We start from the raw sequence: 17283 nt of genomic DNA on the forward strand, positions 1-17283 counted from the left end.
TAGGTGCATGCCTTCTCAGCCATTTTATAATCTGGGCAGTTTCTTGATGGACGGACCGAAGGTCTCCTCACTGCACACGGACAGAATTAGAATGCACAGGAGTGGGCACAGCTGGCAGAAAGCTGCAGCTTGAGAAGCGGGGGATCCCAAGGCTGGAGTGTTGGCCTGACCCCACGCAGGATTGCCCATCCATTGTCCTCACCTAGGAAAGCCAGGGAACAGATGCAAGGGTTGCTGGGACTTGGCACTTAGACCAGGAACACATCCACAGCAGCCATCCAGGGAAGGCGAGGCCACATATGACTTCCAAAATATGTTAGTTTCCAATTCTGAAAGCTTTCCCAGAGACACTAATGGGACACCATTAAAAATCGATTGAGGTGAATTACAGCTCACCCACCCAATGTTGTTACTGAAGTTTGCAAATGGAATTTCAGTTTGAATAAATTAAAATCCTGTGAAGAAATTATAACAGGAAATCGTTGTGTTTGTAAAATTAAGGGGAGAAGATCATTGATCTTGGGGTCTGTCTTTAATATGTTACTCCTAGGGCCGGGGCCTGGGTCGGAGCTGGGGTTCATTGGTTGGGTACTTTCCTCAAATGTACAGTGGTTTTAATTTCCAGTGCCACAGAAACCAACAAGTAAAAAATAAAAGCGTCTTTCCACTAGACATCTCCCACTTGCTGTGACTCAGTGCTGTGGGGAGTTTGGCGGACAGCCAGGATGTCCACCGCAACTGTTCGTCAACGGTGGATCTTCAGAGTCCTTAGCGCGAAGTTCAGCTCTCAAATCTCTCACCGCGTTGATATACCAGAGAGCAGGAAAACCCAAATTAAATCTACACACAAGGATAATCTCCTCTAAAAATGCAAACCCCAGAGAAAGTTTCTCGTGTCCGCGTCCCTTGGTGTCGCTAGCCCTTTCTGCACCCCACAGGACCTTACCTCTGGCCCCTCTTCCCCCACAGGGCATGCTGCTGAAGCGAAGTGGCAAGTCGCTGAACAAAGAGTGGAAAAAGAAGTACGTCACCCTGTGCGACAACGGCGTGCTGACCTACCACCCCAGTTTACATGTGAGTATAGCTCTGCGGAGCAGTTGGTGCTACCCAGGGACCTGGACATGGGACAGAGCATGGGGCCAGGGCCCGCCCTCTGCCTCCGTGTGAAGAGGACAGTGGTATTAGGTCCCCTGAGGTGTCTAGAATGCAGTAAGTTCCTCGGGCTCCTTTAGCCCAGGTGTCTTGCTCTCCTGCCCCCTTCACCTGTTAATCTCGGACTCCCCATTCTGGAGTGGGTTACAGTGCCAGGTGCGTAGGAAGTCGAGCTTCAGATGGAAGTGGCAAGGTGGGCAAACCGTGAGAAGCCACGGGAGTGTCTGAAGACCTGAGCTACAACAGCGGAATTGACCCCGGGGCCCAGCTCTGAGCAGCTAAGAACAAAGCCGGGCCTAGGTGTGGTTTGCCACGGTTTTCCTGCTGACGTAAAGCACAGCCACCAGCTCAGAAAGCGGGGAAACTGCTTCTCCACAGGATGTCACCTTCCCTTCGAGATGTCCGTAAGATTGCGAAAGCAGACTCAGTGTTGTTCTGACCGGAATCTGGTCATTCTGTCCACAGTGAGCGCCTTTGAGGTGGACTGTCCACTTTGGTTCCATGAGCTCCTGCAGAGGTTGAGAATTAAAACCTACACCATTAATCATTGGGTTTTACCACTCGTACCAAGCTGTTACCTTTTTAAAAACTGAAATACTTTGAAATTGCAGTTGTTAGCAAAACGTTAAAAATACACATACTGAGCAGAAGTCGAAAGCACTCCATGTGATTGTGAATTCTGCGAGTGTGGATCCCTGTGTCTGCGTGCATGTGGCCTTGGTGCTTCCACAGACACAGCACATCCCACAGCCTGCTCACCTCACTAATGACAGGTCCCATGCGTTTCTCCATGACTGCAAATGCATGGTACCATTTTGATGTTTATATAGTATTCCACTATCCCACTGCATGAGTGCTTCGGCAGTAGCTCAGAACAAAACAAAAACAAGACATTTGACAAATGAATTTGACACCCCCTCCCCATTATTATAAGTAACTCTGAATGGGCTTTCTTCTGATATCTGTGTCTTTGTCTGTTTCCCTAAGACAGACTCCCAGCCATCAGTTTTCAGAGCTGTAAGGTCTCCATGACGTTACTGGCTTGAGCATCCATTGTCAGATTCCTAGGACCCATATGAACATTTGTCTCCCTAAAGAACCTTTGGTGAGGGGCCTTCCCCTGCAACACTCAAGAACACTCACCTCTTAAAAAAACATTTTCCCCGGCATGCCTGGTGACACATAGTGTCCTCCTGGGGATTGTTGCTGGTGTGACTCCCTCTTGGCCTAGGGCAGTAGCTGTACCTTTCAGAACCACGCTAGAAAGCACGTGCTTCTGTCCGGATCCCTGGCTGCCTCGTAGTGCTAATGAGAGTGCCTGCCACGCCTGGCTGTCAGTCTGCAGGCAGCGTCTGACTTGCAGCGGTCCCATGCCAGATGTTTGGCTGGACAGCAGGGTGAAAGCATTCCCACACAGCCATCCTGTCACACCCCCTACCATAGTCAGCAGAGCGATGAAGGTAGTCAACATGTGACCGTGAAACAGACCCTGTCTCAGATGGATTTGCCTAAGTGCAGGCTGGTGCAAGCAGGTCCTGCCCAGGACTGAGGTAGGTTAGACTAAGATGGACATCATCCCATAGAATGAGGAATTGAGTGAGTCCCCCACTTGTGGTGTTTTCAGTGTGACAATGTATATATTGGTATGTAGCCTCTCCCTAAGGGATATGTGTGCATGTGCACATCTGTGTTTGCAAGGTACATATGATAGATGTCTTCGTAAGTTCTTGTATATTCTAAAGGTATAGGTATATTCGTGTGTAGAGAGATGTTCTTGGTTAGATGAAACTTTGTGTGGCTCTATGTCTAGCTTACCTTGGATATAGATTTGGTTCTCCAGATGGCCTTGATGGCAGAAGGATGGAATGCCTGTTTCTGGAGACCCACCTGGGACAGGGCCCATGCCTTTTCCAGAACTGCCCTGCTGAATGCCTGTTTCTCGAGACCCACCTGGGACAGGGCCCATGCCTTTTCCAGAACTGCCCTGCTGAATGCCTGTTTCTGGAGACCCACGTAGGACAGGGCCCATGCCTTTTCCAGAACTGCCCTGCTGGGGCTTTGTGCTTCTTCAGTCCTTTCACGCTCAGATTCCATCACTAAACACACACAGCAGGGCCTCTCCAGGCCTTCTCCATCCCTAGAGCAACCCAATCTACAAGGAAGGCTGCCCTGCCTTGGGTCTTCCCCAAGTCCTGTCAGAAACCAAAGGCCTCATTATCAGCTCTGGTGCATCGTGTGCCTTAGAGAACAGAGCTAGGACTTGGTGACCAGTAATAAGTCATATCTGGCTGGTGGCTCACCTTCTTTCTGCCCTGTGTTTAACCAAGCCTACACCATATTGCCTCTGTCCTCATGGAATATGTGGAAGAGAACTACTCAGTTTCTTGTTGCGGATCCCCATGTCTCCAGAAGAACATTCCTGTCCAGTGATCTATTAGCCATCACCCTGCCCTTCCCTTCTGCTATCTTTCCTGGTTTCCTCCAAGGCTTGGGAGCCAAACTGGCCCTGGTCCTCTTTGCTTTATTAGTGGAGAGCAGAAGGCAGGGGCACAGGAGAAGGAAATGATGGCGAACTTCTCCAAAACCATGGTTTCCAGACTGGTGCATACCATAGTTGCAGGGCCCCTACGGGGCTCCGGATGCTGAAACTAGAGGCCAGCTTGGGGAAATGCCCCCTCACTTACCACATGTTCCGCGGTAGGTCAACACTCAGCATGGTCTGCATGGACTGTCTAGAAGGTGGAAGTTGTGTACTGGCATCTAGACCCTACACTGGTGGCCATTGCTATCCATTGTATCCTTGAGTCTGGCTGGCAGCTGTCTTTTCTGGAAACCCAGAGCATCACTCGCTGGGTAAAGTTTGGTGATACTGCCCTCAGGGTGGCCTCTAACCCTAGGGGTATGGGACCCAGAAATTCCACCAAGCTGAGCTAATGGAGTCAGATAGCCAAGGAAAAGCCCTCCCCAAAGATGACAGCTGCCGAGGAGAATCACTTATTTACACGCTCGGCCTAAAACTGGAGTCCCCCAAAACCCACTCCGTTCCTTCCTCTTTCTTTCTCAGCTGATGCTCAGTGAATAAAATTGAGAACCCAGGCTAGTAACAGAAAGAACACTCAACCAAAGTCAGAATGAACGCTTTTCCAGGGAACACAGTGCCCTGGAAGTTACAGGGGTCATGGGCAGTCCACTGCCCTGCTCCAAGACGGACCAGCCGAATCTGCTGCTGGAGATGGTGTCCTGACAGCTCCAGACATTTAAACTAAAGCAACCAAGAGAGAGCCTGATGGCACCATGGGATGTTCACTCTGAAACCTGCTGGCGCCTTAGGCTGTTGACTCAATGGCTTGCTCTTTTGTAGTTTCTGTTTCTAAATAAATAAATGATGATGATGATGATGATGATCTCCATGTTGGGGGCAGGGAAATGACTCAGCTCTAAGAGCACTGGCTGTCCTTCCAAAGGACCTTGGCTCACTCAAGTCCCAGCATCCTCAGGGTGGCTCACAACCATCTCTAACTCCAATTTAGGGGGTCCGGCACCTTCTTCTGGCTTCCTTGGGTTTGTGGTACACAGACACACATGCTGGCAAAGCCCTATGCACATGAAATAAAATCATTTTAAAAAATTTAAATCCCTCATCTCTAAGACCCCCAAGACCCAGAGCACTTAGCGGCCCTGAGGAGGAGATATATTTGAAGGTCTCATGGGTTTAAGACTCATTGCTGGGTCCTGATGGGGTGGGTGCAGGGCAGTGTGTTGTGAGATCCTTAGGTCCCCTCTCTGTGGACTTAGATAGGAGCCGTAGGGAGCACCATGATGGAAAAACTGGAGAGGATAATGAGAAAGAACCTTTGCCCTGGGGCTCCGCAGCGCTGCATGGCCACCTATTCATCTTCTGTGTCGGGGGAACAGCCACGTGCGTGGCTGACGATCCTGCTCTTGGAGTCGGCTCTGTCTGGTGGGCTTCCTAAGTGGGCCTGTAAGAGTGAGCCCCGCGAACCATGGGCATCACGTTATGGGACCCTGGCTGAGAAAGCGTGCTGCAGTCAGGCCCAGCTCTGCCTTCCTTGCCAGCAGCCTGGCAGCTGCGCCCAGCCCTGCCCTGTGTTTCAGACCAGCCTGGAGTGTATGGATTGCTTCCCCCTTCCTCAGATTCCTTCCTCCTCCTTCCTGGTACCCTCTTGAAACCAGATTAGCCCTGGTTTTGTTTGTTTGTTTTGCTTTGTCTTGTTTTGTTTTTTTCTCCTTGATAAACAAAATTGGAACTGAGCTCAAGCAGGGACATCTTTTACTCCCCAGATCCATTAGCAATTGGGTGACTGAGTTGCTCTGCTTATAGCAAGGGATGGTTACGTGTACTGTGAACCTTCAGTTCGGACCTTTTCTGAGTCAGTAGTCGGTGACTCTGGATGTTGTCATCATAGTGCAGATTTTAATAGCTCCATATTTCACAGGCAGACAGGAAGTAGCTTGACTAACACAGCATCAGAAAAGGATCTGAGATGGTTCCTAACTAGATCTTCTGAAAGTCATCTTTCCAGGGAAAGAACCTGTGTTAGCAAGAAACTCCTCTTATAGCACCCCCTACAGGTGGTGCACACTGGTGGTTCATCACATGGAGGCTTGGGGTTGGAGGAGACTGACTCTCTGGTCATGCCTCCCCACAGCAGCCCACCTCTGCCAGCATGGACCTCCCATTTCCTGAGATGGAGAGCATGCAGTTACACTCAGTCCTTCGATGGTGGTTCCAACCATGCAGAAATCAGAAAAGCTCCTGCCTCCACAGCAAGGTCCTAGGTGCAAAAGACATTATTCTTGTTCCCACATGGAAAGCCATTTGACAGGAAATGGCTAGTCTTCCTGTGTCTCTGACATGAGCATAGTCAGTGAGTCACATTGGTGACACACTGCTTCAGTGTGCGTCACTGATTTCATGATTAGTGGTTTTTCATCTTGCTTCTCTGTGAGTAAGTACCTCGTGGTTCTGTGCTATGCGCTGCCATCTGTCTGGCCTGTGCTTTGCACAAGCTTGCTCAGTGTTGGGGGGGCAGCATTGCCCAGAGCGTGGACATCAGGGTTATGTGGCTTTGTGGGGTCCTTGCTCCGAGATGGCCTGGGTTCCATACCTCACCATGTGGATCTTTGACCACAGTATGTGCACACACACAGTAAGATCCATAGTGGAGTCACTTAGTGGGGTGGGGAAAATACACACACACACACACACACACACACACACACACACACACACACACACACACGGACGCATGCATGCGCCACAGCACAGTGGCTCACCACCTGAAAGTGCTATTATAATACAAAGAGCCCGCTCAGAGTTGGATTAGGATGTTATGTTATAGATGTGGGAAATGAAAGGTTGGGATCTCCCTGCCAGCAGTCAGTATTGTTCTGCTCTGAGCCACCTGTTTTGGAACAGGAACAGTTTTCTAAATGACAGACCACACCACAACTGATACTTCTTTTGAGTTCTGTGCATGGCAGGAAGCAGAGGGACATACGGCTCTTCTGGGTCTCAAGAGTGCATCCTCGTGGGGCAAAGCTCCCTCCGTGTTGGGATGGAGGCTCAGTGTTGGATGTGCAGAAGCCTGTGTTTTCCCTGAAACTCATGCCATCCAGCGTTCTAGCAGGGGCCTGACTGTGGGCCCATGGTGGGTGAACCACACCTCAAGGTCCTTGACCCATGAATGTTGTCACTGCAGGTGAGATTTGATGCTCTGCTGAGTGTCCCTTAAAAGCCATGTTAGGGGTGTAGTTTCCATTCCTGATACTCCATTGGGAAGAGATGGAACCTCTAAAGGGGCGTTGGGGTCAGGTTCTAGAAAGAGGATATTGGGCCTGGCCCCTTCCTGATTCTCTCTCTCTGCTTCCCAGGATCATGCCGTGACCATTCCCCCTGCCGCATGTTCCCACCAGGTCCCACAGCCCTGCCCTCAGGCCCAGAGTGAAATTGTGAGCAGAAGCAATTCTCCTCTTACATGAACTTGTCAGGAGTCACAGGGACAGAGGAAGTGTCCACCCCTGAACTCGCAGGCCCCCTTCCTGCCTCCTGCTTGGAGTAACCCCCTGCTGTGAAGTTGGCTGCAGCCTGCCTGCTCTCCTGCTCTCCAGAGAAGAGCATCACTTCTATGTTGGCTTTTTCTCTCTCCTCGTGGAATTCTCGTCTTTTTCTTCTGTTTCCCTCCATGTAGTCCTTCAGACATGAGCACACCACACGAGCTCTCCGCAGCCTTGAGGGCGGCACCCTGGCTCCGAAGTGTGTTTTCAGCTTGGCCTGCTCCTCTTGCCTCTGGCACCTCGGAGCTTTCTCTCAGCTTCTCCTACTTGCCTGTCTTCCTGCCCCCACATCTTCAGGAGCAGTTGCCTCTGCTAGGATCATTTTCTGTGCCCCCACTCCTGGACATGCCCTTCGTCAGACATGTTGGAGTGCCCTTCTGGGCATGTCCTCACCCTGCCTCATGGGGTCCTTTCTCTGTTCTCTTGGCTTTTTCCAAAACCAAATTCTTCCACAGGACTGGGAGCAACTTGTGGCTGCAGGCCTTGTGGATAATACCACCAACATATCTCTGGTGTCTGTCAGGTGGTGGGTGGGTGGTGGGTTTGGGTGGGTAAGTGGATAAAGTGATAGGTGGGTAGAGTGGGTGGATAAATGGGCAGGGGACAGGTAATGAGAAAGGAGATGGGTTGATGGAGGGATGGGTAGACTGGTTGATAGAGGTGAGCAGATGGTGGAGGAATGGATGGCTGAGTGAGCGGGTGGTGGGGTGAGGAGGATGGATGGATGGATGGATGGATGGATGGATGGATGGATGGATGGATGGATGGATGGATGGATGGATGGATGGATGGGCGGGCACAGAGTGCACCCACACACTTGGCCTGCCCTTAAGTCTGCAGGGGTAGAGTTCCTGAGGTCATAGGAGAAGAATCTACCCAGTGATACCTTTAACCAACAGGAAGATTACATAGTCCCTGTAGACTCTGTTCTGTGAGGACCCGGTGTGATTGATGGAGAGGAGCTGGAGGGTGCCTTGCTTTGCTTTTTAATTGTAGTAAAGTGTGCATAACAGCTGGGCCATTCCGGCCACCGTTAAGGCCCTCCGTGGTAGACTGCTTAGCTGGCGTGTCCAAGGTCTCCATGGTAGGGTCAGAGCATGTTGAGTTAATGCATGCATCCTCTGGGGAAAGTGACTTGTGAAACCACAGGGGAGAAGTGTGGAAATGACTCCTTAGAGCTGGAGATATTCAGTGTTCAGCTCTACTTGTGGGAAAGCTATAGAAGTGTTTGTACTGTGGAGTCACCTAACCTTCCAGGTCCCTGCTTGAGAGAAGCCACGGGACATTCTCCAGGCTCAGTCATGAGTATGATAAATCATGGAAGTTTGATAACTCCATTGGCCATCCAGAATCCTCTCTCCAGCCACCCCATGGTCACACGGTCTCCCCCAGGACAAGGGAGACCTTCTACCTGTGCTTTGGGTGACCTGGTAAATAGTTTTACCATTCATCCAAATTCCTTGCAAAAGCATTTAACCTGTGCCACAGCCGTGGGATGACTTTGATGTGACAGTGTCGGTGTTTGGGGGATATCTGCAACTGTGACTGGGAAGCAGGCTCCTTTGTACATGTAGTCAGTCTTCATGAAAGCCTCATTTTCTCTGAGGAATTTGTTTGTTTGTTTGTTTGTTTGTTTGTTTATGCTGCTCCAGGTCTTGGGCAGCATTTAAGATTTAAAGATAAAGTGAGGCTGAGGCAATGGCCCAGTGGATAGATTACATGCTGTGTGCAATGGGAAAAGCTGAGTTTGAATCCTCAGGACCCATGTAAAGCCAAGTACAGGAGCCGCAGCGTAATCCAGGGCTGCTTCCATGTGATGGAGACAGAGACAGGAGTCTCCCTCCAATGCATTTGAGGACCAACCTAATGTAATGCCATCAAGAACAAGAAGAGACTTTCTCGTGGTGGAAAGTGAGGTGTACCTGAGGGTGACCTCTGACCCCCACATGCATACCGTGGTATGTGTTAGCCCACATATATGGACACGGGCACGCACCAGACTAAGTCAATGCACACGGCCAAAATAATGTGCCTGCTCCCTCTGCAGCTGTCTTGATGTCAACGAGGGTTATTGTGAGTGGGGAAGAGTGGACAGTCATGTCAAAACGGAACACAGATGTCCCAGGTTTCCACCTGAGCTGCTTCCTGAGGTGAAAACTGTCTTCTTGCTTATTTTAGTAAAATGAAGAAGTAAAGTGTGTGTGTGTGTGTGTGAGAGAGAGAGAGAGAGAGAGAGAGAGAGAGAGAGAGAGAGAGAGAGAGAGAGGAAAGAGAGAGAGAGGGGAGAGAGGAAAGAGAGAGAGAGAGGAGGGAGGGAGGGAGAGGGAGGGGGAGAGAGAGAGAGGGAGGGGGAGAGAGAGAGAGAGAGAGAGAGAGAGAGAGAGAGAGAGAGAGAGAGAGAGAGAGAGAGAGAGAGAGAGAAATTGGGTACAAAGGATGGCCATTGCCATGTGAGCTGTTATTTGGTGTACTGATAAGGCAATGTCTCCTGGAGTCTTCTAGAAGCCTAAAGACTCAGACCGATGAGCCACACAGTGTGGTCTGTTCTCTCTCTCTCTCTCTCTCTCTCTCTCTCTCTCTCTCTCTCTCTCTCTCTCTCTCTCTCTCTCTCTCTCTCCTTTTAGTGTTACAAATTGTGGCCAGAAATTCCCCAGAAAGGCAGATAAATCAAAACCCTGTGTTTTCCTGTGGTGACAGTCACCGCCGAGGTCTCAGTGGGAGAGGCTGGCCGAGGGGGGTAGCAAATGTTCTCCCTCTTCTTCTGCGAAATTGAATTTCATTATTCTATTTTATAAATATTTTCTTCTATGGCTCATAACCTGATTGCCGGCTTGTTGCTAGGGTCTCGCAAGGTAGGGCGGGGTGGCACCGGCGAGGCCCCTTCCCATCTGCTCAGGTGTGCCCGTGGCCCCGAAAGGAAACCAATCAAGGTGCGATTTATGTTCATTAAGTGCTTGTCAAAACTGAAAAATTTTCTAATCAACAGCAATCTAGCTTCGGCCCCTCAGTGGCTGGGAGGGCCGCCTCTGCGCCGGCTACTTGCCTGTTAACAACTCTAGGCTAAGAAACCGCTGATGATTACATTAGGCTAAGCTGCGAAGGAAATGAACCATGTCTTATTTAGGTGCCACTAGCTTCAGAGTCTCCCGCCCCGCGGGGCACTTGATAGCGTTTTATGGCTTTAAAATTAGTGTAGCTTCCCGGTTGCTGCAGGGTGCAGCCTGTTATGCCTCTGAACTCAATAAGCAAAGGGAAGGGGCCTTTTGTTTTTCCCCCTTAGTTTTGTGGGGGGTTTCTGCCCTTGCATTTTAGCAGGTTTTAGTTTGCATCTTTTCCAGACAGCGTTTTGCAATAAAAATGTCTGACTGCCAGATCCATGCCTCCCCCACCAAAAAGAGGAGGGGAGAAAAAGTAGAAAATGTCAGCATTTCAAGGAATTTCTTCCCTATACTGTAAAGTGAAAAATTGATTCACAGTCACCCCTAATGGCTTTTCACGTCAGAACTGCTATCTAAGGTTGGGAATAACACCTTTAGCTCAAGAAATAGCTGTATAAAGTGGAAGAGGCAAAGTCAGTGTTTTTCCTGGGAAAGTGCAGTGAGAGCGTTATTTATTAAGAGCTCCAGCACTTTGATCTGTGTGGACACATAGACCGGGATACCGAAGCAACCTGCCCCACATGCACAGCAAATGAGGAAGGGGGGGCTGTCACTCCGGCCACTCAGAAGAGACCTGTACTCCAGTTGAGGGAGAGGCCTGTTGTCTTCTGAACATAGCTCTGTGCGAGAGATAAGATTATGGAAATCATGAGTCACTGTGCCTCATGCAAGTTGGAGCTGTCTCAAGTTGGAGCTGTCTGGGGTGCTGTAAACTACGTTATGGGCAGGAAAGGAAGCAGGGGGGGGGTGCTCCTGGAAAGCTATGTAAATAGATCCTTCTAAGCAGGCCTATGTGGATGCTTAGAAATTAGAAGTACTTAAAATCTGTGGTGGGCAAAACGTGCCTCCATTGGGACCTTGGAGTGCCCCCTTAGGTCAAGTAACAGGTGAGATGCGGTACCCTCCGTTGTCAAAGCCTGCTGTTCCTGAGTCAGTTCTTCCTTTGGGAGCATCTCTTTAGGCCAGTTTATCCCATAACTGTCTGAAGTCTTCCAGACTTCCGGGCTAGCCAGACACCACTGTGATGAACACTTCTGTAGAACTCACAGATGGGAAGGAAGATCACCCACTGCTCTGCTGGTATTTAAATATTAAAGTCCTCCACTAGCAAAGGCCACTACCCTACCCTTTCAATTTGCTGTGGTAGAATTTGCCCTGCCCTCCGAGGTGCCTGCCGCTCCTAAAGAGGCAGACAGTCTTTGACGTAGCGGAAGCACTCGCCCGGTACAGACTAAGTTTGAGCACGCATGGGTTACAGCTGGGTAGTATTCAGTCGAGCCTCAAATGAGAAGACTCTGGGTAGAGTAAGTCAATCAGGACGGATTCAATCAAGGGGCCAAAGGTATATTCATAATTCACTGTGGGATTTTCTGCTATTTTGATTTATATTACAATAACCTATCCCCCTGGGCTGATGTTGGACTTTTGCCCACCATGGTTGGATGCTGGCTGCGGTAGTCCACAGAATGGAGAGGTTTGCCCTGCCGAAGTGCAGGAGTGAGGCCACCATTGTACAATTGTAGGAAAAGTGTGCTGCCACTGAACCCCAGCCACGGTCCACCAGCCACCACGAGTGCCATAATTGCCCAGACCCAGTTCATCAGAGAAAACGCACAGTCTCCTGACTGATACCTTGGTCCGGTCACTGATGGATTCTCATTCACCAGCTGCCTTCTCCCCACAGTGGTCCAGGGTCAGGTGCCTGTGCACTGACGAGTGGGCCTTCTTCAGGACGGCCCTTATGAAAGTAGAGCGCTGGAATTCTGTCAGCTGTCTTGGGAAACAAAATTATTCCTCATAGAAATTGTGTGGCTTTGAAGCTGCCTCCTACCTTGCTATTGTGGCCAGGACCCTTTGGAGAGAAGGAGAAATTGTCGTCTTTGAGTTCCATGATCTGAAAGGATGTGGCCTGAAGATTCTTCCTAGTCCTTGAGCATTTCCACCACCACGGTATTTTTAGGCATGCGCCTCTCCTCTGCCCGGGACTATGCATGAGCCTATTGTTTATCATTCATACATGTGGGGCTCTCACATGCGCTTGATCTCAGTGAATGGCTGGTGCTATATCTGTCTTTATGGATTAGTCTCCTTTGAAAAAATACTAAATGGAGTTTGGGAATAGCAGTGTACCTAACAATGGCTGCTCTTACATACACTTTTTGTGTGAGTTTTTTTTTTAGAATAGAAGTTAATGAACTAAGGCTTCCTTTTTGAACCTGGATGTTTTCAAAGTAGAGTGAAAATAAGAACTCAATCTTATTTTTTCATATCAAACATTCAAACAAGATCTTTAAATGTTGAAGTTCATTTTCAAACAAGGACCCACACATTCTGTGTTCATGTAGATCATAGTTTTACGAAAACAGAGTTCATGGACCAGTGAGATGGCTCAGTAGTTGAAGGTGCTTGGTGCCAGGCCTGACTGCCTGAGTTGGATCCCAGCAAGCCGCACAGTAGAGGCCGAGAAGACACTAGAGAAGCCGTCTCCTGGCCACACATGTGCCTCCCCCACTTAGGTCAATAAACATCGCTCAAACAAGACAAAAGGAGGAGATTCCAAAAGAATGCCGTGAAGTAGCAATGTTCTTTTGCACTCGTCCAAACCTCTTTAAGACCTGACAAAGTCTTGTTGGAGCGTAGGACAAAGGCGTCCGTCCACTCGCACGGCAGAAGAGGGGTGTATATGTATAGTAAGTACCATTTCAGCTTGTCCTGAGTGTGGCTCTTTAGTGATTCACTGAAACACAATGTGCATCTTAGAGCTTCAGAATGCACTGTGGGATCTCAAACCATGGCCTTCTCTGATGCATTAACGCCCATTGCACTGTACTGTGGATGACCTTTTTGTGTATTTTATGCAGACATGCCTGCCACCTGCATCCATGCACAAGGTGACATGCATCGGTCACTTCAATATAGTGATGTTCCTGAAATGAAGTGTGTAGATTTTCCAAACAGTGACACTTCCCTTCAATCTATAATATCCACATACATTAATACCATCGCCAGTCTTTTCGGAAAATGTCAAGTATTTGAAAGATACTAGGCTCATGGTGAGAAAGAAACAAGACTTTAAATTTTTTATTCTTTGCAAGGAAGCTCAGGTTTCATCATTAGTCACCAATACTATCCGATATTTTCCTTGAAAGACTCTTGTTTGTTTGTTTGTTTTCATGAAAATACATGTAATTTCCCAAAGGATAACTGTAGTCTGTGTGACAATTGTTATGTTAGGTGAAAACATTGTTAAAAAGTGGCTAGTTTAGCTGGCAATTCCAAAAGAGGCACCCAGTAACTGTCAGACCTGGAGGAAGGCTTTATGCACCCTGCCTGGGACAGCACTCAGAAAATGACAAGTGTTTATTCACCAGTTGAAATTCACAAAGTGAAAAGTAGCTTTTTGTTGTAGGTAAACTGCTCTTGCAGTTTACAGTCACTCTTGCAACATTGGAACAAATTTCTATCCTATTTATAAAAAACCAAATTAGCTGGGTGGTGGCGGCACATTCCTTTAATCCTAGCACTTGGGAGGCAAAGACAGGTGGATCTTTGTGAGTTCAAGGCCAGCCTGATCAACAGAGCTAGTTTCAGGACAGCCAGGGCTATGCAGAAAAACCCTGTCTCTAAAAACTTAAAAGGGGGGGGGGAATTACCTTCTGGAACTATTTTGAGCTGTTCACTGACCTCTGGAACCCCTGACAGGCATGGAGGATCACACTTTGAAGACTGCTAAGATAAATTATAGAGAGGATGATAGATCAGTTAGATTGGCCCTGTCCAAAAGTAAAGTAACCCTAAGGAAATGGCTCATCAGGTAAAGGCTTCTGCTGCCAACCCTGAGGAACTGAGTTCTGTTTTCCTCTGAACTACACACACACACAGAGATAATAAAGTAAATAAAGATAATAAATGTAATCTTAAATTGAAAACAAATTTCGACATGTCTATAAAAATTATCTGTCTCTAAGTATTATGTTTTGTGGTAAAGCAGCAACTTGACCGACATGTTACGCTTAGGAGCCAGAGCATCCTGGGAAAACCTAATTGCAACAATGATTTCCTTTACTTGGTCTGACATTTGACTTTAAGCACTGTAATTCTTTTAAAAAATTATCTGTTTTTAAAAAAAACAAGGCATTCATTGATTCTCTTAACTGGGCTTGCAGCAAGTAAAGCTGCTGCCGTGGTCCCTGGGCCTCGTGTTGATGGTAGGTCCAGTTTGGGGGTGCGGATCACGGTTTGTGCATTTCACTCCGGCCTCCAGATCGCGTCAAGTGCCCCGGCTAACCCCCTGAGTGCATCAGCAAACCATCCTTCACAGGCGCCTGAAAGGAACCTCCAGATGCAAGGCAGCCGGAATCGATCTGCTAAGAATATTTTTAGGGACTATTGATGGATTGCTGTATTTTGTGCTTAACTCAAGTGCCCAATGCCCCAGAGGTGACGAAGATGAACTTCCCCTCTACTGAAGACATCTAGGCCATCACGCACACAGAGGGCTCGGGGATGGTTGCGATTGCTTTGGAAGTTCTTGGGGGGAAATTTCTTGACAGGCTTGTAACTGTCTGCTGATGGGGACTGTGCAGCCAGCCGTCTGTTTGCGGCAGCCCAACGTTACCCAGCGGATCACCTCCCAGTCCAGGGACGCCTGTCTGTGAAGTGTGAGGCCACATTGTACAGCAGCCAGACAGTGAATTCTCAGTATCCAGAATGATCTGGAACGCAGAGGCGCTAATGGCCCCTGCCTTTCTCCTCAGGCCACCCCCACAGAAGGCGGGATCCACGATAAACTGTGCTTCTGTCAGCAAGCTGAAAGCTCTGGGTCTCTGATGTGGCTCTCAATTGCGAGCAGGTCTCTCTCATTGCACCTCATTTGCATCTGGGACATCAATTAGCATGTTTGTTGAGGCTAATTGAATGAAACTCAATCATAGCTCTTAATTGCTTGACTATGTGAAAAGAAATCACATTAATGCAGCTAATTAAGTGTACGGCAATAGATGCAACATAATTAGGAGCAAAATGTAAAAAACAGGGGAAGGCAAAGGTGCAGGCTCGGGGTGCAGGGGGACAGCAAGGCATGGTCGCCGAGCTGTTGGCGCGTTCGGGAACAGGTCCCTTTGCTCTGGCGCCTGCTCGGGGGAAAAAAAGAATCCGCATGATAAGCGTGGACAAGTTGAGGAGAAAAATGCAAATAGGTTTGCAATTACTACTTTTTCAAGCTGTTGAGGGGCAGGAGATGGCACGTCTGGGGGGCCTGGCTCTTGAGTGGGCCCCAGGGACTTGTTAAGTGCTGTTTAAAAGTACTTGGCTTTGAATTACCCTCATGCCTTGTTAAAGGGTTTTTTCCCCTCTTTTATCTTCGATCAGCATTTTCTGCAGCTAACGTGGAGAAGGGTGGCTGAGTAGTATTTGCATATCAAAATAAGCTTGCTGTCTTTATTTCACCCAGCGAGGTCCCTACCTCCCACCCACCCAGGGTCTGCACAGCCTGTCCGCTTCTGAAGGCACCACATTGTTTAGTGGTTGCGGCTTTAATTCCTCAAGTACCAAGCTGGGGAGAGATGAAAAGGCCCTGTTCTTGCAGATCAAACTCCGGGCAGTTTTTCTCTTGGGAGAAGAAACTAGGCGGAATGGAAATAGAGGAATTGCCAAGTGAAGGTCTGTTTTCCATCCTGTTGGGTGGTGTGTGTGTGTGTGTGTGTGTGTGTGTGTGTGTGTGTGTGTGTGTGTGTGTGTGTGTGTATGTGTGTGTGTGCGCACGCGCAGAGGCTAACAGTCAATGTTGAGTGTCTTCCTCAGTTTTTTCTCCACCTGGAACACAGCTAAAGTGGCTGGGGAGGTAGCCCAAGGGTGCTCCTGTCCAGGCCTGCCCAGCAGTGAGAGCAGAGGCAGCCTGCTGGAGGTCAAACTCAGGCCCAGCAAACACTTTACCACTGAGCCATCTTCCCAGGCCTCTGGGGCTCAAGTTTCTTCGAGCCAATTCTGAAGCCTGCAGTGCCTAACACAGGCAAGAAAACAGATCGGCCAGCCCATGCTGGGCTCAAGATAAATGTCTTCCCTTGGCGTGTTCAGATCCAGAAAGCAGCCTCTACATTTCTACAATAATTTTAAGTAAAATATCCTGGTTATTGTATGTTAAAACATGCCTATTAGAAGAGCCCACGCTGGGGCTTAGTCACTCTCTGATTAGCCTCATTTTAGAACTCATAAGCAATAAATGCTCAATTACACTCCTGTTATTGTATTTTAATTTGTTAAGAATTGGCATTAGAGGAGAAAGTTACAGCAAGTTGGTGTTTTAAAGCAGTAACCGTGCAAGAAGAAGTGCGTCGTTCGCAAGCATGACTCTGTTTGGAAACTTGGACTTGCGTCGTCGTCGGGTGGGCGTTAATGGCAGCCGGCATCGGAGATGAGAGCAGCCTTCTTTTCTAATGACCTGCCCTGGCTGACGGCCCTTTCTTCCCTGGTGGACATCCGTTTGCTGTCTTCAGTGGCCGGCTTCTCCCACCAGAGTCCACACGGTCCTTCAGACTGACTTGATGAGGGTAACTCCCTCCATCTTTGATCCACATCTTTCCATTGTGGAGGTGGGGCCTGGGAACTACAGCTCACATCAGGGTGGCCAGGAACCAGAGCGTAAATCCCGCAACGGCTTTATCCATGTGGCATAGTGCCTCCAGTGCCCATGACAGTCCTCCAACCTCCGCTAAGCCTCCAAAACTCCCTGACAGCATACCTTGAGGTTCAGTTCATCCTGCTCCTAGACACTTCTCAGCCTAACCAAGGTGACAGTCAAAGCTAACCATCATAGGTGTCTCCCCGCACTTGTCTGCTAGGCCATGGCCATCCTTCTGTGATTACATGAGATGGCTGCCTCTTCCCCAGGAGCGCT

The 17283-nt window shown here is 48.9% G+C and overlaps 1 protein-coding gene across 18 annotated transcripts in view; it reads left to right on the forward strand.

Moving 5' to 3' along the window:
- Agap1 (ArfGAP with GTPase domain, ankyrin repeat and PH domain 1) overlaps window positions 1–17283 on the forward strand; it is a 467544-nt gene that overhangs the window by 291021 nt on the left and 159240 nt on the right. For all 18 annotated transcript variants that reach the window (XM_016007105.3, XM_076549566.1, XM_016007106.3 and 15 more), the window contains one exon: window positions 970–1074. In XM_016007105.3, the coding sequence (XP_015862591.1) occupies window positions 970–1074 (105 nt within the window). The remainder of the gene's footprint in view (window positions 1–969; window positions 1075–17283) is intronic.

Source organism: Peromyscus maniculatus, chromosome 13 (genome assembly GCF_049852395.1).
Source record: "Peromyscus maniculatus bairdii isolate BWxNUB_F1_BW_parent chromosome 13, HU_Pman_BW_mat_3.1, whole genome shotgun sequence".
Taxonomy (NCBI): Eukaryota; Metazoa; Chordata; class Mammalia; order Rodentia; family Cricetidae; genus Peromyscus; species Peromyscus maniculatus.